The sequence below is a fragment of the Beta vulgaris genome, chromosome 8, assembly GCF_026745355.1.
Source record: "Beta vulgaris subsp. vulgaris cultivar EL10 chromosome 8, EL10.2, whole genome shotgun sequence".
NCBI lineage: Eukaryota > Viridiplantae > Streptophyta > Magnoliopsida > Caryophyllales > Amaranthaceae > Beta > Beta vulgaris.
In genome coordinates, this window is record NC_079209.1 from 56,346,992 (window position 1) to 56,369,843 (window position 22,852).

Below are 22,852 nucleotides of genomic sequence, written 5' to 3' on the forward strand. Positions count from 1 at the left end.
GCCAGAGGGATAAGCTGAGGCCTGGAGTTGGCTGACAATTGACAATATACCAAGTTCAATATAAACTTCAAGTGTGGTCATATACAACAACCAATATATAGTCTGGTTATATTTGACCAACTACCTCATATATTCTTCAAGCAGAACCATACACTGGCATATAAATAGCCACTAACCAGGTTACTACCTTTGATCCAGAACAATTGCTATTGTAGCCTTTTGCACACAACTACCAATATCTTATAAAAGACACAAAAACCTCACTGTATGGACATATGCAGTGATGATATCCGTACGACAACAAATAGAAATAACAATTTAATTTCTACAGTGAAAATACAATTATTTCAACCTTTTGGAGAAAGAAAAAAACCAGCAAAATGACACCAATTCAACATCAAAGAAAGAATTACCCTTATTTGGCAATACAAAGACTACATTTGCAACTTTTATTCTACTTTTATAATCAACTGCCTTTAACCTATAACACACATGATACATATTAAATCAGACGATACTTAGAGGTGGAGCGTTATAGAGATGCAATCGGTAGACTATCCTGCCTTAAGCAGTCAACAAATGGGTTAACCAATACAATAAGCTGTAGGAAAGACAACCATATTGGCAAACCTCGAAGAAATCAGATGCATCGACCAATGAAGTAAGAGATGACACCAATCTCAATACTGGAGCAGCTATAACTTGTTGCCTGTCAGCATTGGCAGGTAGTCCCCTTGCAAACCTATTCTCCACATGCCTTAAGCTTCCCTAGCAAGACAAAGATTGCAGGTAAATAAAATCCCAGGAAAAAAGAGTTGTCGTAAGAATAAAAGATACCTTCAATGGCAGATATAGTGCTTTGCAAGAAGACAAATGCTCCAAGGTACCCATGGAAGACAAAACCTGGGCCCCGGCCTTCCCATACTTATGACTAATTCTCAACATCAAAGCAAGTTCAGCCTCAAGCGTACAGGATCTCTGCAAAGCCTCCATAGTGCGTCGAACATCCTATAATGGAAGTCCAACAAATCATACAGGATGATACAAACATGCTAATAAAAAGCATGTCAAATAGGAAAACCTTATGATCCAGAAGCGCACTTAAGGTGTGTTCTCTTCACCTTAATAAATTAACTTTCAGGTCCAATAAGTTCAGTTCAGTTCAGATAAGTTGCTAAGATCACTAATGACATTCCCATAGTGCTTCCACATAGGACCGAAGCTTGATTGCAATCAATTTCAAAATACATAAATCATATATATAATTTCTACTGCCGAGATCACATTGACATATTGTGCCATACATAAATCTCCTATCTTATTTTGCGTGTTTTCTTAAAGTTTCCATATTCACATCTTCTCATACTATTTTGAAGTTTTGTCCTCCAGTTGATACCAACAGCTGTATCCCGCAGATGGTTGACCGACATAAACATTAAGTGGTTTGGTAGATATACTTCTTTATCCATTACCTTGCCTTGCTGCTTTTATATTTCGGATATTATAATTTCTTACCGCCCCTTTGATATTGTTAGCGCGCTACCCCTTTACAGGTTCAAGGAAGAGTTGGTCATTCATGCCATGGTAAAAAAACCAGTAAAATTAGCATCGCAAACCTGATAAGAAAAGCTGCTAATACTCATCAAGCAAGACCTTAGGAATCCTCTGCTCTGAAGTTGGTTCAAGAAGAATTTCTCATGATCTATACATATTAACCCATCAAGAACAAAATGTGATATTGTCTTCCCAGATTCACTGCCTTGGGTTGCATCTTTTATTACCTGCAGATTGAGGAGATTTTATAAAGGAATACCGGTAAAAGAATAAACTAGTGGACTATCCACTCGAGAAAGCTTAGCATAACAAGTAATACAAGTTGGCTAGACTGGCCCATGTATAGTAGCAAAGTCATTGTGGCACTCACTAATAACAAAGTAAACAGCCAAAATTGACCAGTGTTGTTTACCACAAACAAATTTTTTGTAACACAAATGGAATCTGAGTACGAGATCACTAACAGCAGATTTGGAAACAATACACAGATGCTGAGACATATGTATCATAACAAGCAGTCACTGTAATCACAAGAATCACCACGTATTAGCAAAATGAAGATGCAAATGATATCCAACGGTAAATTTTTTTTAGCTCTCTGTAAGTTTTCTAGGTAAATCAAACCCCTCCCACACAAAGAAATTTGTTTTACCAGCTTGTTTGTCATGGTAGGTTAGCTACTACTCTCACCCTTACCTCGATTATTCTAACTTCTTCAATAATACTTTCTATTTTCTAAGGGGACTCTCCAGGAAGAAGCTTAGTCTGGAGACTCTTATTTCCTGATGCCTTATGTAGTTGTGATTTCAAAATATGGCTCGAGATTAATATCTCTTAACCAGCCCAGATCAAGAAAATAAGTGCTCTCTTTTTCTAACCATCTAGATCATGTAAGATAAAGGAACCTTTAGGTCTTCAGAAACAAATCCATCACTCTTACGCAACAGGTCATAGCACCTTGGTCTAATGCTCAGTACTTTTGATCACTTGCAACTAGAAAAATTCAAACATGGATACCCAAACTTTACTAGCTAAACAGTCACGACTCACGACCATTGGTTGGTTACTCAGCAGTCAGCTCTAGTGGTTGATTGTAAGGACATGGTGGTGCCTGGGTCGGGTTTGTGTGGCAGGGGCGCAGGGGCTAATACAGAAAAAGAAAGGAAACTACGCTGGATCATTCTGGGAAGATGCCTGTTATATTTAAGATTATTTTGAAATAATGATAGTTGGATCATTTTGGGAAGACCAACAACAATCACAAGTATTCCTGTAAATTTTTCGTATTCTACAATTTATTCTGTATGAAGGTGCTCTTCTTAAAATATCAACTCAACTCCCTGGAATTGGTTCATATTTACACCTCTAAATTTTGACACCTAGGAAAATCTCCTTGTAAACTAAAAAGCGATGTAACCAGACATTATAACTTGTCGAAATAAGAAATACAAGTGTCCATTCCAGTATCTTCTACTTTTCAGTTTAACAACTTTAACAGCCCACCTAGACAGTTAGATATATTCAGCCTCAACATGTTTAAGGAACAAGAGTATGAAGCCAGTCACAGGACCGTATGACTATAGACAGAAATTGAGAGTGTAGAACCTACCAAATCCAGAACAGCTTGAGCTTCTTTCCGCAAAATAGAAAAGTTTGATCGTGCCAGTTCGGCTTGCTCTTTGTCAATCTGGAAAATCCACAGGACATTCAGGACTTCACCCATACAAGATATATCTGCCAAATATATGCTCATGAATTAAGCCAGGAAATGATTCAGACAATATCAACATGATACCTTTTCAAGATCAATATCTTCATTGTCCTGTCCAGTACCAAGTAGTAACTGAAGCATCGTTCTTGGTACATCTGGATCAAGCACATGTTGACAGTACTGGAAATAACTGAGTAACAATGCATACTGCCTGAATTTTTTTAAAAAATTAATTATGGTAAGCATGAAAACCAGCAAAACTGCACACCTACCTAACAGAACACTTACCTTCTTCTCAAGGCTTCTGATGAGTCGTGCCTTAGTAATGCCTGAGAAAGTTTAGACAATATAGAAAGACAAGCTCCATTTGACAATTGTTTAAACATGATAACATCAAGACACGTTACAGCATCTGAATTTAAACCAGCAGGATATATATATCTATCATCCCGCAACTTGGCCATACATGTGAGGGCGACCTAAAAACAGCAAGGTTGAAAGACTATCATCAATATGAGACAATAAGAATTACGCAGAATTGCACAAGAGAATAGTACCAACTATCATCCACCAAACTGCAAGTACCTGAGTCAGCAGAAGTGCCATCTTAAGAGAACAGTCAGGTGAAGCAGAAGCACTCAAAGAGGTATCAAGCAATCTGCCAATATCAATCAGTTAACAACTATTACAGAATGCCCAAGCAAAAAATGCATACAAATTAGCCAAGTTAACTTACTGAAACAAGACTTCAGTTCTACTTTCAAGGTATGACAATCTTCTTGAAGCAGAGATCTACAAGGCAAAGGTAGAGCAAAATGTTGAAACCAACAAAGAAGGAGATACAAGACGACTTGTCCAGAAAGATGTAAAATGTAAAAGGGAAATATAGTTATGCACACAATTTATGAGGTTCATTGTTATTGCATTGGTATTTAAAATAGTACAAAATGAATACTTCAAAAGAATGTGATAGTGCATTGGTAAGTTAAGTGACAAAAATTATGAGATAAGAAATACTAGTTAAGTTGACAGATAATAAAACATGCAAAAGACTACATTTTCATGAATAACAAGATATTTTACCTCAACAATCTGCGACCAGCCAGTTAGCATATGAAGTTGGGCAGCTTGTTCCTCCAAATTTCTATTGTATTTCCAAGCCCATCTAAGCAATTGTTGAACACTTTCTCGCAAGTCATTAAGGTCGAGTTCATTGCCAAAGGAACTCAGCTGGCAAATCAAGAAATTGCGCATCAGATTATGTACAAGAGATTCAAAAGAAACAAACGAGAGACTGACACAAACTCAGATAATAATAATTTTGTACCGACACACACCTGCCAGAGTTTGTCTCGGAATGAGGTAAGATTGATTAGACGATCACCTCGCTCTGAGTAATAATATACTCCATTCTTTTCAGGTGCAGAATTTCGAAGTATCTCCTCAGCCTATGGAGTAAATACTTTCAGTGAACCAACTGTACATTATAATAGAGTAACACGATATTGTAAAGAAGAGATTATAATCTCAGGCCTTACTAGCAAGCTGCATTTAGCATTTGATACAACTTTTGAATAGTCCATAGTGGCTTCAGGAGGTCTAAATTGAATGATATCAAGGAGCTCAAATGCCTGGAGAAGATACAAGTCAGTTGTACTTAACATAAAGTTAAAGAGAGGTGATATGAATCTTTGAAAAAATAAATTTAATTTAATAAAATCAAAGGAGTCAAAGTACAATCACACTAAATACCACATAAGCCTAAATAGGGAAGCAATTCCACTGAGCTCCACAATGAAATACGAAAGATCACTCTACACATGATCATACTAAAAGATTTGTTCCTTAAATCTAGGTTTCCATCCACAACACCCAAGGGACAGCTACATAATCAAACCACCATATAGTTTACATATACTAGAGCCTCTCAAAGCTAAACCAACAAACATGAAGATGCTCCATAAGAGACGTTGTACACACTACACACCCACCTGATACACATAGTAATTGATAAATAAATGTATAGCCTCCCGACTCCTCACCAGTCACCACCAAGACAAAGATTGCATATACCACTTACTGGGTCTCCATTTCTGCAGATTATCAATAGCAGTCTATCCAAATATGCAGTTCACAGATATATGTGATATTTCTTAGAGACCATAGCAATCCAAGTAATATTGCGAATGAGGAAAAAGAGTTCAAGTAGCAAAAGTTGTGTTCACTGGTGAGAATTTGTTTCTAAGAACATGCTTCTTAAAAAAATTCCAGAAGAATCCCCAACCAAACCCTCTGATCTAAAATTTTTGGAAACCAAGCCTTCCCCAACATAACTAACAAATTAGTATGTGCATCCCCCTCTAAATTTCAAGAATTTTATGGGACGCCCAACTCCAAGAAAAAATCATATTCACACTCCCGATAAAATTGGAAGCCGAGACATTGAGCATAATAAAAGGTATCTCCCTAGCGCAAGAAGGCAAAAATCCTTCCAAAACTAAGTCTTATTCCTAATTCCAACTTGAAATCTGACAAAGGGAAGCAATGATATCCGAATGGAGCAAGAGACTTGTATGCTAGCAAGCGTCACATCGAAAGAGCATATTTCATATCACTTGGGACCAAAGAATACAGGTCTTCAATGAAATTGCCAAAGCAAATCCCCTGCCAAGCAAGGGTTCTAGAACATGATCCTCCCATAAACCATATTTCACCTGATCCACCCCAGTAGATGATCTCTCTTACCACCTCTACGCCAGAACAAAAAATATCATAATCCACTTGGCAACGGCAACAGGCAGATTAAAAGAAAGATTCTAACACCAATGAAACCTGGACACGCAAGAATAGATAGGTATAATAAGCCACCCGACATTTTCACCCATCAAGCATCTAAGATATTCACTCATCAGTCATCACTACGTCTTAAGAAAATATCCTTCTAAGCGTTTCCACCAAGAGGACACCTGATAGAGCTGGCAACTAACTCGCTAATCCAACCCGAACATGATTACCAATTGGGCTGAGAAAAAAAGTAACCCATTTAATTTACCAGGTCAACCTGATTGACCCATTAAATTAGATAGGTTGGGTTAGGGCTGAAATTATCAGTCTGAATATAACCTGCCTACCTGTAACAAAACAGGTTAGGTTGACCCACTTCATCCAGTAATGTCTTCTTACAAATTCCTAATGTTAGTACAACAAAAAAGGAAATAGAATAAATCCGGAAGCCAGGAAGAATGTCCGAAAATCAGATATTCTGCATAAGACTATTTAAAGTTCTGTTATATGATTGACATTATTGTTTAAAATTTCAGGGATTATTTATGGGGCTGTATGTTTGCTGTTAATGAATTAACTTCTAATTTGTGTTTTAACTAATATGATCTGATTTTATACACTCATCAGAGAAGCCAAAACAATAACAAAGAAACATGCCCACCCCATAAAGTTAAAGTTCCACGGTCCACTAACTCCGATAAACAAACACCCCACTGCCAACAATAATATAGAGAGTCATATAAAACTCTGTGCCGGTCAAAGTTTATAGATTAATACCGGACGAAGGAGAATATTTGGTTGTTTGCTCAAGTCCCCCAGTACCGTTGTGCAAAAAAAGGGAAGAAAACGAAGAAAGCTTACAAGGATCATGGTGTAACTGAGGTACTGACCCATCTACTTAACAGGTTGGGTTGGGTTGAAAATCTCAGCCTATTCATCTAAACATGTATGTTTTGCTTGGCAAAATCTCGGCCCGTTACTGCTCAACCAAACCTGCCAACTCTAGGGCAAAAAGATAAGTTTGAACAAATCTTCATCAGAATTTAAGATCACACATAAATTACCCAGAAAACCATGGCATCATGCTCATCTAAACAATTTAATGCCTAAGCATATCTGAATTGATTATGCAAAGACTTTTACTTAGTTTTCTTCTCCCGTTTTATGATTTCCTTCATACCTTCCCTCAAATGAAGGGTTATGAGTATCCAAGACTATTATCCTCCAGAGTTAGCAAAGTAAAGTGAAGGTGATTTTCAGTTTGATGCACCCAAGAAGCATGTATCCCTCTTGTGCTAGTGTCTTGTTTGAAATAACTGATATATTGTTACTTTTTTTTTTTTGGCTGCAGTGATATTGAGCTTTAAAAATGAATGGACTCTGTTACAGGTTTTTGAGTTACTCTCTGGTTTTAGGTGTTAAATTTTGAAAGATGCGGAGAGCAAAAATCTCTTATCTTGTAATGTTAGATAGAAATTATCTCAATGCAAAGAGAATAGAGATTCATTCAGTGAAATAGCTAGGGACACAAAAATTAATCTAAATGTCGACAAATCCATGCAGATTTTTCAAGAAAAAAATGTATCATGTTCCAATTAACTTTTATCAAATTTTATCTTAAAATGGTGACTGAAGTCATATTATGATTCAAGAGGCAAAATTCACTTGAAATATATTTATAGTACTTCATTTGATGAGCCAAGTTCTCTTGGGCATAGGAATAATTCACAATAGCACAGACCTTTAAAGGAAAGGATGGATAGACTAGGGAATCTGACAAAACTACCTCCATTCCTTTTTAATCTACACACTTTCCTTTTTGGACTGTTCCTTTTTAATGGTTACACTGTTACTAACTATATAAGGTAAAATGCCAAATCATTGTTCCCCGCTTTTGTCCCCCATGTGGTCCCTCACCAAATAAATTAACCCACTTAAAACCCCCCACCTAACCATTTTTCTCTTTCCTCTATTTTTTTTGTACCTTTTGTACTTCTTACTCCCCACTTTTCATAATTCCTCTCCTATCTCTCCTGCTTTTTCATTTTTTCCTTGGTTCTAGTGTAAAGCAAACCGTGTAGATTAAATAGGAACGGAGGTAGTACCTATACTAGCCCAATTTTTCTGTCTTTTGGTCAAATAAAAGATGAGTAATCGGGGTGCATTTAAGGATGATTCTTTTAGTGTAGCAACCTTAAGTATACTCTTTCCCACTCTCTACAAGTTGTCTAACACTCATCATACTCCTACTAGTCTTTCTTGATGGTGAATAGGGGCTATTCTACTTCAAGTTTCATTAGACGGAATCCTTAGAAGTGGGAGTAACACAAGCTTGTTAATTTGTTGAGCATCCTTAATCCATTCCTTTAGGAGAGTTCAGTTGGGTGATTCTTTTGGTTTCTTCACAAATCAGTCCTTTTAGAGACATCTGGAGAATGATCCAAACAAGCAGCCTTTAATTATTTTACCTTTACTTGGAGGGCCAAGAGCACAAAGCTATTGTATTCTCGAACGTGTAATGGCAGGACAGGGTTCCACTAGTTCATGCCTACATAGTGACACGACAATTCTTTCTCTAACAGAGGGTTCTTCATGTGGTAAGACTAACAAGGTTTCCTCTTTTACTATTACTTGCCAACTGCAAATGATGAATATGATAAATCCGACATATATAGCATAAACATATGGTAGAGACCTGCATATTTTGGTATGAATTATGATGTGAGTACGACGGATGGCACTTAGTTAAATACGATACAATTTTTGTGATTAGGTTTCTTTTGACATCCTCACAAGATCAGACGGTATTTTTTAGCTTCTCCTAGGCACATGCTCATAAATTATCCCTGGAAAGTCCACTTTTGGTACACAGCGACAACAGCGTGATAATAACTCAGTTCTTATTTTCCTTGAGGTTGTTAATCTTCATGTCTTCTCTCACATAATCTTCCTTTTTTCAATTTTTTAAAAAAAATCTTATCTGAGCCTCGCTTCTGAACAGTTGTGGGCCATATCTTTCTGTATAGAATGAACAGAACAAAGAAGTTGACGGAAACCCGTGTATATAATTTATCATCATCTAGAATACACCAAGCAGACAAAATGACAAATGACCATACCTTGCTCTTACTGATTGTTCTTGTTGCAGCACTTTCTCTATATTGCTCAGCAAAGGAAGTAGCATTCTCTTGATCACCCTCCAGTTCATTCATAGCTTGCCCAAACAGATGAGCAAGGATTTTACGACATGTTTCTCTGTGGCAAGGATTTGCCATATCACCAGAGTGCAGCTCCACCGCCAGAAGCTTCAACAACCAAGCTCTCTGTAAAAGGTGACAGAGACTTACACACAATATGTTATCAGGAAAGCAAAGGAATGTTCCATTGCCAAAATATCAACATCATATTTGGAGACACAGCAGTAGCACTAAAAGATCTAAATGTAAACGACTAGAGGAAGAGAGAAAAATGAATGTGACAAGACTAGTGCCTAGATAAAGTTGGCAAAAAGGTTTACCAACAATTTCTTAGACAAACCAAACATCATAATTTTGACCAAGAAGCAGAAACTCAAGCAGTCCCGGTGTGTGGGTGTGTGTGCGCGTGTGTGTGTCTGTGTGTGTGTGTACGCCCGCACGCGTGTAATAACTGAAAAAGAGAGAAGTGTTGTGACAAGACTAGTGCCTAGAAAAGGATGGCAAAAACATTTACCAACAATTTCTTAGACAAACCAAAGATCATAACTTTGCAGTTCGCAATATCTAAATCCACCATGAAGCATAAAACTCTAATAAGTTTATAACCCAAAAAAAAAGGCAAATCCTCAGCCTAATTTTGGGGGAGGGGTAAAACAGTAGACATGCTGACAATGAACTTAGAGCAAGAGTAAAGACTGAGACAAAACTAAATACAAAACCAAAGCAAATACATCAAAAAAAACCGAGGCGGCATGTACCATATTACTAAGCATTCATGCCTGTGACAGCAAACTGCTATACGTATGCCCAACCAATTACACTGATAGAAAAACATGGAGAGAATATTGAGGCAGGAATATAGAGACAGAGATAAGAAATCTGTCAAGAAAGTTCTTGGGGAAAGGCAAGCAGAAAGAATAGCATGAAAGAGGAGCAATTATCTAAACCTTACAACTCGTTCGAGATACCAATTGAGATACCCAAATAGAACTGCCTATCTTTACAGAAGAACACCTTCTTCCAGGAGAAACAAAACTTGGGGGAATTGCATTTCCTAAATTCTCAAAAAATATAGGGAAACATAACCTTTAGAAATTTATTATAGACCTTAAGATTCATGTGTTCCAAAGAGGAAAAATATCATATCCAAAGGATATGGTGAATAACTTTTAGCTTTTTGTAGAGAAAAGTTAATAATAACTGAAATCTTCCAGTGCACTAAAAAAACATAAAAAGGAAAACACATGTACAACATATCTGTAAGCATGCCACATAAAAAATTTCTGTAGACAAAAGTTAATAATAAGTGAAATCTTCCAGTGCACTAAAAAACATAAAAAGGAAAACACATGTACACCAAATATGAAACCATGCCACATAAAAAATAACAATTCTATAGAAAATTAGAAATAGCACATGCACTAGAAGAAGCTGAATTAAATTCATAACGAGTACGTCAACAATTAGGTTTACAGAAATAAAACCTGATGAAGTGAGCTGGTTCTTAAAGACTGTGCACTATTTCTTTTAGGAAGTGGAGCAATGCCGACCGTTTCCAAATGCTGCAATCATTAGAATGAACCAGAAAGTAAGATCTAATAGTTCGCTAAGCAGCTAAGAAAGTTAAAAAAAAGAAAAAGGAAGGCATTCTGAATACCTTAACAAAGAAATTATATTTCTTACTACTCAATAGATCCATCACTGGACCAGATGTAAGTTCATCAACACATAACTCATAAAGGAGCTGCAGAAAACAAGTCATTGTTTTAATTGAAAAAATAAGTTGATCAAACAAGAAAATATATAGTTCAGCGTATCAAGCATGATCATGATTATGGTCACAAGCTTAAAATACCACTTTTAGAAGTAATGCTCACAGTAATTGCGACCCAATCTCATTATGTGGTAATACCTCCGTCCCATAATATAGTCCTTACATTCCTTTCACGGTGTCCCAAAAAATAGTTCTTGTTTCTCACCTTTTCAATTATAAAATGCCATGAATTCTCGAAAGTACCCTCATTGAATATATTTCTTTCCAGTTTAGTCCTCAACTTGCCTTCAAAAACTCTAACAGCATTTAATGTTTTATGAATAAAAATGCCCAACCACCTTTTCCAATACACTATATCTGACTTCATTAATTCTTTTTAACCGTTACTTCCTTTCTCTCTCTTCTGATTTCTCCATTTCACACCCTTTTTTCTCATTTCTCCATTGCACACTCTCTCTGACCTCAAAGAGAACCCTAAAATGGTGCAACTCTCTCTCATCGATACCACGCAGATCTTTTTTTTCCAGTTCAATCTTGAGTTTCATCCAAATAAATTTAACTACAAACTCAGATCCCCTTCTCAATTTCATCGCAAATTCATTTTTTGACTGAATTTTCATTGCACCTGGTACGTTTTCTTTGTTTTCTCTCTCTCTGAAAAATCCAGATCCATGGTTATTTAAGTACATTTCAGTGTTAAACTCTCTTAAAACCATTTTAGAAGCAAGATCTCTTTAATTTGAAGGTTTATTGTGGTTTTTAAACGAAACTCGAAGATGAGTTTGGGTTTCTCTCGCTCTTCCGGGGATCCTCTTCCATCCTCCACTCGCAGTAGTTCTGAATTCTGATTACCCAAGCTGTGAAAGGGTGCTGATTGTGATGGAAACCACACATATAGTCCCCGATCTAATTATCGTTACTTAAGAGTCTTCATCCCCTTCTAATTCTACTCAGATTGTTGGGTATTTCTTGGGTGAAAGTCTGAAGTCATTGGAGCATGGAATGATGCAGATTTCTTTTTCTGTATTTCTTCTTCTAAATTTTTTTTTGTGTGTGTGTTTTAGGTGGTGTGTTTTTTGGTTCCTCAATATGCTGTTTGCATAGAGTGGAGATGGGAAGGATTTACAGATTTTAGGAGGGAAAGATTTTTTATTAGATGTCCTATTTTTAGTTGCAATTCATGTGCACCACTAATCTCTGTAGTGCGTTGGTTTCAAAAATTCAGTATTACATTCTAATTTGTTACTTTTGGTTTGTTAGGATTAATCGAAAACTTATCTCTTCCTTGGCTGTTTATATACAGATTTGAGGAGAGAAGCAATAAATGCTTTGTTATGTTTATTTAAAACCCTTCATATTCTCAATTGCATCCGTGCCACATTAGTTATAAGTTTTCCAATTAATCTCAACATTAAATCTGTCTCTAATCAGGTTCCCTTCTCCTTCATTCCCATGAAAAAAAAAAAAGTAAGCACTATGTTATTGGACGGAGGGAGTTTAATACTACTCAAGACTGGTTTGGTTGCATGTAACAACCTGAAACAAAAGTTAAAGCACATGCTTACCTGAAACTCGAATTCATGAAGCAATGCATTTACATCTGGCTTCAAAAGTTTGTCCAGCATATCAAGAATAACCTTTAAGCAACTGTATATCACACCAACAGTACATAAATGGAATCAACATTAAATATATATGCATAAAATGAAACTAAGTAATTGTGAAACCTCCAAACCTGTAATTAAATCTTGGCTGTAAAACTGTACGCTCAATTGGAGTATCTAGATCAAATTTGAGTAGCAGATGAGTCACATTTGGTGCTGGCCTGCTGACATTGTCAATTAAAAGCTGTAGCAACAAAAGAAAGAAAAAATTTAGACCGTTCCAGAAAAATCCACATATCAATCAAGTACAACCAGAAAAATAAAAGCAACTCGCAAACAGTGCTCTAGTACCTGGAGTATGAGCACACCCAGATCATCACTACTGTTGTCTACACTCTGGCTTTCTTGTGAGCGTATCTCCAGACAGGAAGCATAATCCTCTACCAAGGAGCTTGCAGCATTAGAATTCAGCAGCAATTGAACAAGCCCAACCATACGAGAGCTAGCAAAAAGAGGACAGACACATAAGACTTTCTAGTCTAATCTTTCTACTAATCCACTAGCAGGTGTTGCAAGAATGAAGGAAGAAAAATAAAAGCTGAAATTATGGCCAACTTAGGACTATGAAGCATTCAGTAATGCTATCAAAATTGGTGGATCAGTTATAGCTGTCAACAGTCTCAAACAAACTAAGTTCAAAACATATAGAAGATAAAACGAATGAGACAGAATGATACATGAAATGGATACCTCAATGCACTCATGATTTTGATGGAGCATTGCTGGATAAGTGGCTGTAGATCATATCTCACATACTCCAACAAAGCTACAATTTGATTATGATCTTGTGAAAGTATCGCATCCAAAGGCTATGAAATAGAGAAAAAGTGTTTTTATCAGTACACAACATGAAAATTCTAAACAGATAAACAGCCAATTGCTGCATACAACCAAAAGAGACAAAAGAAAAGCAATAAACACTTCTAATAATGTATCCAGATATATGAAGCCCTGAAATATTTGGAAAGATTTTCCACAAACCTCTACTCCCTAGTGCAAAAGAAGTAAACAAAAATAATATACAAGAGTTTGTTTCCTTAAAGGTTCTTCGGTGTGGTCTACCATAACTGGGAATTAGTCAACCATTTCTTTCTCAAAAGATACTAAAATACTCCACATTAGATACATCAAGGAATTACAATTACCACAGAAAACATATGCCACCTCTCATGGACCAATCTGATAATGAGCATCACAATTTAAAAAATTTACCAGACACAACAGACAAATATGTTTCATCACTGATAGGATGAGGAGAGATTCACATGCACACGGCCTCAACGTATCTCATTTGGGGCTTAGTAGAGAGTTTGCTTTGGAAGACTATCCATAATTCAAAAAGAAATGAAGGAAAGCAACCGCATTGCGTAGCAATAATACAATGATGTTGCTCCTTTTCTGTAGCAAGATCGAAAATATTGATCACCTGATAAAGAGGGCGCCAGTAATCAGCAAGCTGTAAATCCTTTGCTAAAACAAGAATTATGATCTCCAGAGACAGATGAACTGCTTTCTCCAGAAGGCCACCATATGTTTGGCTGGTGCGTTCAGTGATAATAGTGTTAACCCCATGCGAGAGAATACTCATGATGTTTCTAAATACTGTTTTACCACTCATGAAATCCTACAAAATATATACACAGAAGATATGTTGGTTAAAAGAATCACAGACACCATAAAAATGTAAAAGTTAATACCTTTGCTTCCAACTGATAAGCTAGCAAGTAACTTATGAATCACCTGAAGTTTCATGTTTCAAGAAATTGCCATGTCAGACACTAGGAGAGGACAGGTTTTTCTACCCATACCAGCATAGTAATAACCAATCATGTGTCTATGCCTACTCACAAGCAAGGAAAAACATCGTGAATGCGGTAGGGGTAACGTTTGCATTGTCACGGATGCGGCTTATCACAGATGAATGGAACGGATCGCGGCCGACGCGGAGTGAATTTTTTCCAAATATTCACATTAATTAAGTTCTAACCTTCTTTGCATTGTGTTAGTTTATGAAGCATTAGTACAACATAATATAATCAAATCTATCATAATATCATGTTTCATCAGCTTTATAATTATTTATAAAATTTCTTTGGCCAATGTCTGAAAAGAACGGATGTAACGGGGATAGAAACGTTCTAAAGCAGCGAGTTCATGTTACGAACCGGACAATGCGGCGAGAAGTGTGTGATTTTTATCATGGTGTTCCGTAACGGGATTTCGCGGAATGGCAAATCCACAATCCGTTACAGAACGGCCATTCTGTAACGAAACAAGAGAGTTTTAATTCCATGCTCATAAGTCACAACATGACAGAAAAATATCGTACTCCCTCCGGTGTTTTTTACATCTACCATATTGACTTGGCACGTTTCTCAACAAACAACTTTCATCGCTATTATATTTAACAATTGATTAGTAAAAGTAATAAAAAGTATGATAATATACATTGAGACAAAATCATTAACATATTCAATAAGAAAATTTGTAATAATAGTTTGAAAGTATATATTGAGACAAAGTATTAGTAAAAAAACTTATGTTACAGTATGGTATGTGAATAGTGCCAAAAGGCAAAATGATGAAATAAAAAAAAAAGAATGGAGGGGGTATAAAAAATTGCTTCACTTTCAATTAGTCACAGCATTTTGATATTTACATTTTTTAGCAATAATCATGACAAAAAATTATCACATAGAAGTATCAAGAAATGTTTAAGTGGTCAAGTAGTCTTTAAGAAAATTGGATGCCCAGAATCAACATAGTTAGCCCGAGGAAATACTCTTGAGAAGAGTTATAAGGATAAACCTTCAATTTTTCAACATAATGTTCAGCTCAGATATTGAAATAAAAGCTTGCATAAGAATTATAAATCCTATATCAATCTTGGTCTTGCAACATAGAAATGGCTCTAATTAAGTGGAAGAAAAGCTTATGAACCAAATCAATACAATTCCATACCTTCATAAGCTCAACAACAGGAAGCTGCAGTTGGAATTGGGCAGGCTGTTGAACTGTTGAAAGTTGTGAACGGTCAACAACACTCTCAATGTCCTCAACTGTTATCTCATATGTACTTAATATCCTGCAGGAAGCAAAGCCAAAATTTGTTCTCACAGAGTGAGATAAGGTTGACATCACACAAAAACCATGTCATGCAAGTGAGAATTGACATGGCATAGGTGTACAGGAAGTCCTTCCACCAAAAATTTCAACATTAACATATTTTGAGATAACCGTAAGTGAACATTGATCAACTTACATTCGGAAATGATGAAGACAAGCAACTACCAGCTGCCACTTTTCGGACAGATCCGCATAGGCTCTTTGAGGAAACGGCCCAAAGACCTGGTCATATATAAATCTGAAAATACCAACAAACCTGCAGGCAATACCAATCAGCGGATATGTGCGCCTTAGAAGATGAAATGACTTGAGCATTCCACAAATCGGTAGGAAGAATTATTTGTTATTCCAAAAAAAAGGAAAGAATCACTACTACCTGCGGCCTCTATCACTGAAATCTCTTTCTTCAGCAATAAGAGCATTCAGAAGATTTATAAAAGAGATTGTCGAGGGATAATATTCTCTCCTTGCCTCAATTTCATTTAACTCAAACTGCATATCATACACCTGCAAATGACAATTAGTCTTTTGATCAATCTCTAGATATTCTAAGCTGGATATATTTAATAAAAACCAGTCAAAAGAACTTGCAGAAAAAATGAATAGAGCCCAAACTTGCACATGAAATAGGAAGTAAATCCAAAACAACACCAAGAATAGTCACATATATACTGATGAAGAAAAAAAGTTGCCTTCGCTATATATGCCTTCAAGCTGAATTAATTTTCAACTGGCCACTGAGTGTCATGGGAAAAGAAATATGTGAATCTATTAAGTATTAACCATTAATGAAAAGTAACAATCACTTAAACAACCAGATGAACAATGCCTGTCACAGTTTACACAGACATACTGCAGAAAGAAGTACTGGAAAAGGGGGAACTTAGTAACAGTCATATCGTCATTCCCGAATAAGGATATCACAAAAAGTCTATACTCGATGTCTTACGTTTTGCTAGAGGAAAGATAGGGAATCAGTTATTCCTGCATAGAGACACCAGTTTTTTTAGCACCTTTTGCTATAGCTTGGCTACCTCCACCAACTATTTGGGCCAGTTGATAGTCTGTAATCTGAGATCTTGGAGATGTAAGAAAAAAAGTTTGTTGCAAGCTGAATAATTTCCGTACTCTGGGTAATTAGGTTGGACAGGAGTATCCAGTACCCCAACCCCCCCCCCCACCTTCTTTCCCCCTCCAAAGGAAAAAGAAAATATTGATGTGAAGCAACAACACAAGCAGTGTTCTCTCTCTGTTTCTTTTTAGTTGACACGTTTTGACTTTGGTACTATTCACATACTCTACTTTGACCATCTTTTGTGATTAATAATCGAGGGAAAAAGAAAAAAAAACGCTTGATTTTGTTAGATTTATCTCAATATATATTTTTAGAAAATCAACTTTGAAAGCTTTTGCTTATAGATAATTAAAGATATTCATGATGAAAATTTTGCATTGACAAACCTGACTAAAGAAGTAGGTCAACTGAAAAGAAAAAAACAAAGGAAATATGCAAGTATGCTAACTAGGAAATGATTAACAGACAACACTAGATTTAGGGTAAATGTTTATTCAAGATAATCAATGTGTTTGTAACATAGCAATAAGTTATATCTAGAAAAGGCGAACCTGTGTAGAAATTGGTTGTGCAGTGTTTACAGCTTGAGGTCCAACTACAACAGGCAGATCATACTGCTCAAGATAACCCCATATAGTGTCTTTCATCAATGGAGAAACTTGGATAAACATTGCAATGGCATCTCTCAGGGCACCCTGGATAAACCACAGACACCAACTATTAAAGAAACCTGAAGAACCATCAAATATTGCTGCATATTATGATGAAATAATATGGTGCAGCGGATCCACCTTCAGAAAAGGAGGCACATTTTCATAACTAAGGAGCTTGAATAATGGCTCGATATCAGGAAACCAGTTCTTCCGTTCAATCGGATTCCCATTTTCCACAACCTGCAGAAGAAATTATCCATCGATTAACCTTTAATCTTCAAGAAGAATATATTTCCTAGTTCAGAGTTAGGAGACAGGTGACAGCAACATTTCCATCAACAAAACAACATTCACATCAAACAGATATAGAATCCTCTAGCAAACAGAGAATCAAGCTATTCTATCTACATTCATATTAAGCTTGCACCATTTACAAATCAGGGCACGCTCAAACTCCGGAACTTGAGAGGCAAGAAAGTGAAAATACAGAAAAACTAGAAGCACAGATTAGTACTTACCGATAAGCATGGAAAACATGAAAATATGAGACTTTTTACCATATAAGAAACTAATAATATCAACAAACAGACCTTTTGAATAACAGTCAAATATGCAACCAATGCTTTTGCATCTCCTTCTGGAAACTCTGGGAGCGAGGACCCGTTGCTCTGCAGGGACTGCTTAAATTTTTCCGCATATATTGACAGGCAATCAAACAAAGTGCTCCAAGAAACAGAACGAAAAGTTTTTCCTTGAAGCAGCTCAAACACCTTTGAGGCACCGTCTTCACTGCATGCCTGCAAGAAAGGGATCAAAGAACAAAATATAGGAACCCTGTAAAGGACGTTGGAACAAAAACAACTGTAGATCATTTCACGTACCAAGGCACCGAGCATTTTCAAAAAAGCAACCAGTGTGTGAAAATTAGTGTGGTCTTCCCCAGCAAAATTCACAAACGTCCATAAAACATCATTCCCAGAGAGTAATTCCGGTTCTTTCTGCAAAAAAAGTAAATGAATCAAATACATGCAAGGCTGCTAAGCAAAAACCATTTGGTCAAAAGAGCTTCTAATAACATATAATGTACCATAAAAAGGGAATGGGGGAGACAGAGAGGAGAGAAAAATGTGAAGCATGGGCTGTTCTTAACCTTTTTCTGGCTGAGACTAGCAGAACATGATAAACCTCCAACAAACCTAGTGACTAACTCCCACTGACCAGATAATCATGCTCTCAGTTGAACAGACATAATAACATCTCCCTGTATCATCTTAAAGAAAATTGCTTCGTAAAAGCAGGATCAATTCAGCATTGTTTCCTTAGCCTTCTCCACAGTTAGGCATTAACCACATCCAATCCATGAACCTACCATAGTGTTTAGAGTATCGACTCTTTAATAGCCTAATAAGGGTGCATGGTATTGTGGATGTTAGTTTGGAATTGGCTAAACCTAATACATTATAAAATTACATAGCCAGATACAATGGACCAATGTGAACCAAATATATCAGAGACCAAATACAAAAGATTATTGCATTTAGTGCTATTTCATCAGAGTCCGCAGTATCAACCAAACAATTCCAACTACCTAGAAATTTGTTTCGGATTGCAATATAATCTCTCCGTCTTTAATAAGCGTACCCCTTTCATTTGGCACAAAGTTTAAGGAGATATATTCAGTGGGTCATTTGAAAATAAACAAATGTTATTACATATCAACTTTTAATAAAAAGAAAAAATTGAGCGGCCCAAGCTTGAGAAGTAGGTAAAGTAAAAAATTAAAAAAGTGTAGTCCCGTTCCAAATAGAGATAGAGGTAATGTATAAGCAACATCCCAAAAAGAAAAACGGGGAATCTAATCAAAGATGGAGTATTAGCAAGATAATCATCAAAAAACACGACATCTTCAGGAATAAGAATGCTGGCATAACCCTCAATATAGCATTGCTACTTTGGAGTAGATGTGTTTGTAGATAGCACGATCAAGAGTCCATACAATTCAAGATATACATAAATGTACATACTTTGGAGAGGAAAATCGACTCTAGAGAAAGCAGTTCATTCAGAAAAGTCAAAGTAAGCAAGACTCCAGCAATCAACATTATCTGTATTTATGCCAGCTTGTATTTGAAATAGAGACATGCTACTGAACACGAGGGATGATGTATCTCTAACAGGTATAGGGCAGCCTGCCCAGTAACTTCTCACGTGAACAATAAAGTCGCTGCCTAGCTACTTATTAGGGTAAAAATGCTACCTTAGGTAGCGACTTTAGTATTCATGTGAAAGGGGAGAGTTAGAGGGAAAACTTCCTTCTAATCGTTAAGGATTTATCATCTCTCTCCTGAACCCAGATGCAAAAGCAGATTTTCTGTAGTAGGAGGTTAAAGCATAACTATTTTTGCACGAAACAGAGAATGTGTTTCAGTGAGTGTGTCTATAAAAAGAGCCTACCCTAACCCATAAGGATGCAAAGTAGGTCACTCTATTTCAAAGCAAAGCACATGGTAAAGTGTCACCAAAGAAAATATCTGAATTCCTTCTAACAAAATGCACAGCGGTATTGATAATATAATTATTGCACCAAAGTGTTTTCTTCATTATAATTTTTGTGAAGAGACATCCACAAAAATTTATCTTGGACAATTTGTTTGTGAAAATGTATGTATAACCAAAAACGGACCGCACTTAAAATCGGGTCAAGTTCTAATTGTTCAATCTGACTACTGAGTTACAGACAGAGTTCGAAAAGGTCCAATTTTGGATGATTCCATCAGACAGAATTGAGTTGTGAAAACTTCTGAATAGGAATCCTACATCGGAACCGAAATTCTTCTGGTAAAGAATCCCTTTTTGCTTCTACTTGGCGCCTCCAAACCCAAGGAGTGCATTGCAACTTTGAAGCAAAATGTCTCTAAATCATGACTCTCCATTTATGGAAAATAACTTCCTCCAAAGAAATTGTGCCACCAGACAAAGAAGACATGTGAGGAAAATTTACTGGACTATGATTCAGCAAATAATACAAAAAACAAGCAAGACAGGCAACCCACCCTCCATTTCAGGAGTAAATCATTTGTACTAAACCTGCCAGAGCAGCTCACTGAAAAAGGAACTTTGACCTTCGAAACTGAAATTAGCCACAAGAAACAGGGGTTCCATGGTGACAACTGCCAAGGTTTAAACAATATCCTCGCATAGAAAATTCTCCAGGAAATTAGTACTTATAACGCATGTACCTTATATGCCATCAGTACACAAGCAATAAAACACACCATTTTGCAAAGTTTTCTCAACAACTACCACACATTATAGACACCACTGAGAGCAAGACTTGAAATTTAGGCTCAAGAAAGGATTGAGTAACAAGAAAACAACCACAAAGGGCTGGATAAGCATATAAACAACCCAAAGTAAACTGATTTAGAATTGCTAGACCAATAAATAGTTAAATACTTCTACCTGCACCACCCCCAACCAAGCTCCCACTGATGTAAAAAGCAAGAAGAAGATCTCAGTATTACAAACTTTTTCATTTTTGAGATCTAATAGTAACATAACACTAAATCAAGTGTCTTAATAATAAGCTGTCCCCCGCTTCTCATAGATTAGTAGATTAACCAGTCTCTTCCTCAAACAAAAGAAAACTATTCAGAGACTGTTCGCTTATCAGCAATGACGGTGATAAGAACAAGCTGATGTGAACAACCCCCATAATCCACGATATATTACAAAAAATATAATACAATAAAAATAAATCATCCTTAGTGCATATCTCACGCATGCACTCAAGCAATGGTATCCCATAACTCTATCTAGTCTTTAATCAATATTCAATTACCAAAAGTTAATGGGACATACCTGATAAATTTCACTGATAAACTGCAATAAAGAAATAAATGGTTGACGGTCCACTTCAGGAGCATGGTCAGCATTCATGTTGTCAAACTGAGAAAAGCCATGAGGTCCACCCATGCGATAAGGGCTTAGCATATTCATAACCTTCTCTTTCAACTCTTTCACCTATGAAAATCAGACATACAAAATTTATGTTACTTTGACTCTTCATTTTGTCTTACATACTCATGTCGGACACTGAAACTCCAACAAGGGTATGTAATCCTTATCCAAACTCTTCAAGATTCAACCAAGTATTCATATGGAAAAACAATATTGTAAAAGAAAGAGAAAGAGAAGTGAAATTAATGTTCAAATGCTCAGTCTCACAAATGGGTTTAAAATCAAAAGTAAATCTAAAATGTTATATACGCAATTGTGACGTGAAAAACACATGCAAAGACAATTTTAAGATCCGGAAACTACTTCAGCAGTGTCATGCCCCCACATTCATATCCAATTTTAGGGCAGTGTCCCTGTGTCCAATATTGATCCATGACATGTTAGACACTAGGAGAAGTACCCGTATCCACTGCCCAAAACTCGTACCCAAGTCTGGATAGAATAATACACATATGAGATACATTAAAGAGCATCAAGACGAGTGTCATAACACTTCATCGCTATGATTTCCCTGCGAGGTGCCCAAACTTTAATTCTAACTACCTACAGAATGGGGCTTCCACCCTTCCTTCCCCTTCCTTGTAGGGCTTGCATGTCCTTATACAATACACCTCAGCATAGCAACCTCTCAAAATTAATACAAAGATCCTGGTCAGAGAGGGAAAAGACAATCTTACAACAAACATCCTAGCCAATTAGATTGTTCATTACCGACTGCAAAAGAGCACTAAAATCAGAAATCTGAGAACTGAAGAATCCATGACATCGACAAGAGCATTGAACCACTTCTTGAAGGAGAATATCAAGAGCCTTTATAGTCTCTAGACTATAGCACCAACAAAGGATTTCCTGGAATACAGCATACTTGGATGCAAAAAAGATCTTTTATTTGCCAATGACAGAAGAGAATACTGGATATACCTGATAACATGCACCTCTTAAATCTACACATAAAGATGTTGATCGTACAATTCAAGAATGGACGTATGTCACGTATCCATTAATATCCGGTGCAGTAGGTCTTAACGACTCGGAGGAAATAAAAAACAATTAGAGAAACTTCCAGAGAACTTCATGGATCTCAAATGAAAATATCAAAGGAAGAGCTGATATATTTCCATTTTCCATATTTGGGAATGACAGTAAGAAAAGAAAGTCGATGCCCACTCAAATGATATAATAAGCATGAAGGAAGACATCATATTCTCACTGTTTCGTAAGCTAACCGTCTCCAGACAAAAGCAGAAGTTTTCCTCTTTGTTTGACACAATAAAAGAAAGGGAAGGAGAATATG

General features: G+C 36.5%; 1 protein-coding gene across 1 annotated transcript in view; it reads right to left on the bottom strand.

Annotated features, from left to right (window-relative positions):
- Positions 1-22,852, bottom strand: part of LOC104902044 (nuclear pore complex protein NUP205) — a 35,810-nt gene that overhangs the window by 4,079 nt on the left and 8,879 nt on the right. The window contains exons 11-37 of the mRNA XM_010689705.4: positions 21,400-21,561; positions 18,420-18,536; positions 18,129-18,335; positions 17,677-17,778; positions 17,437-17,580; positions 16,187-16,317; positions 15,947-16,066; positions 15,646-15,769; positions 14,111-14,308; positions 13,375-13,493; positions 12,976-13,126; positions 12,756-12,868; positions 12,586-12,667; positions 10,904-10,990; positions 10,731-10,808; positions 9,169-9,372; positions 4,804-4,896; positions 4,603-4,713; positions 4,349-4,495; positions 4,002-4,057; positions 3,851-3,923; positions 3,554-3,744; positions 3,350-3,476; positions 3,164-3,241; positions 1,617-1,781; positions 838-1,008; positions 631-768 (exon numbers count right to left, since the gene is read on the bottom strand). Of these exons, the coding sequence (XP_010688007.2) occupies positions 631-768; positions 838-1,008; positions 1,617-1,781; positions 3,164-3,241; positions 3,350-3,476; positions 3,554-3,744; positions 3,851-3,923; positions 4,002-4,057; positions 4,349-4,495; positions 4,603-4,713; positions 4,804-4,896; positions 9,169-9,372; positions 10,731-10,808; positions 10,904-10,990; positions 12,586-12,667; positions 12,756-12,868; positions 12,976-13,126; positions 13,375-13,493; positions 14,111-14,308; positions 15,646-15,769; positions 15,947-16,066; positions 16,187-16,317; positions 17,437-17,580; positions 17,677-17,778; positions 18,129-18,335; positions 18,420-18,536; positions 21,400-21,561 (3,489 nt within the window). The remainder of the gene's footprint in view (positions 1-630; positions 769-837; positions 1,009-1,616; positions 1,782-3,163; positions 3,242-3,349; positions 3,477-3,553; positions 3,745-3,850; positions 3,924-4,001; positions 4,058-4,348; positions 4,496-4,602; positions 4,714-4,803; positions 4,897-9,168; positions 9,373-10,730; positions 10,809-10,903; positions 10,991-12,585; positions 12,668-12,755; positions 12,869-12,975; positions 13,127-13,374; positions 13,494-14,110; positions 14,309-15,645; positions 15,770-15,946; positions 16,067-16,186; positions 16,318-17,436; positions 17,581-17,676; positions 17,779-18,128; positions 18,336-18,419; positions 18,537-21,399; positions 21,562-22,852) is intronic.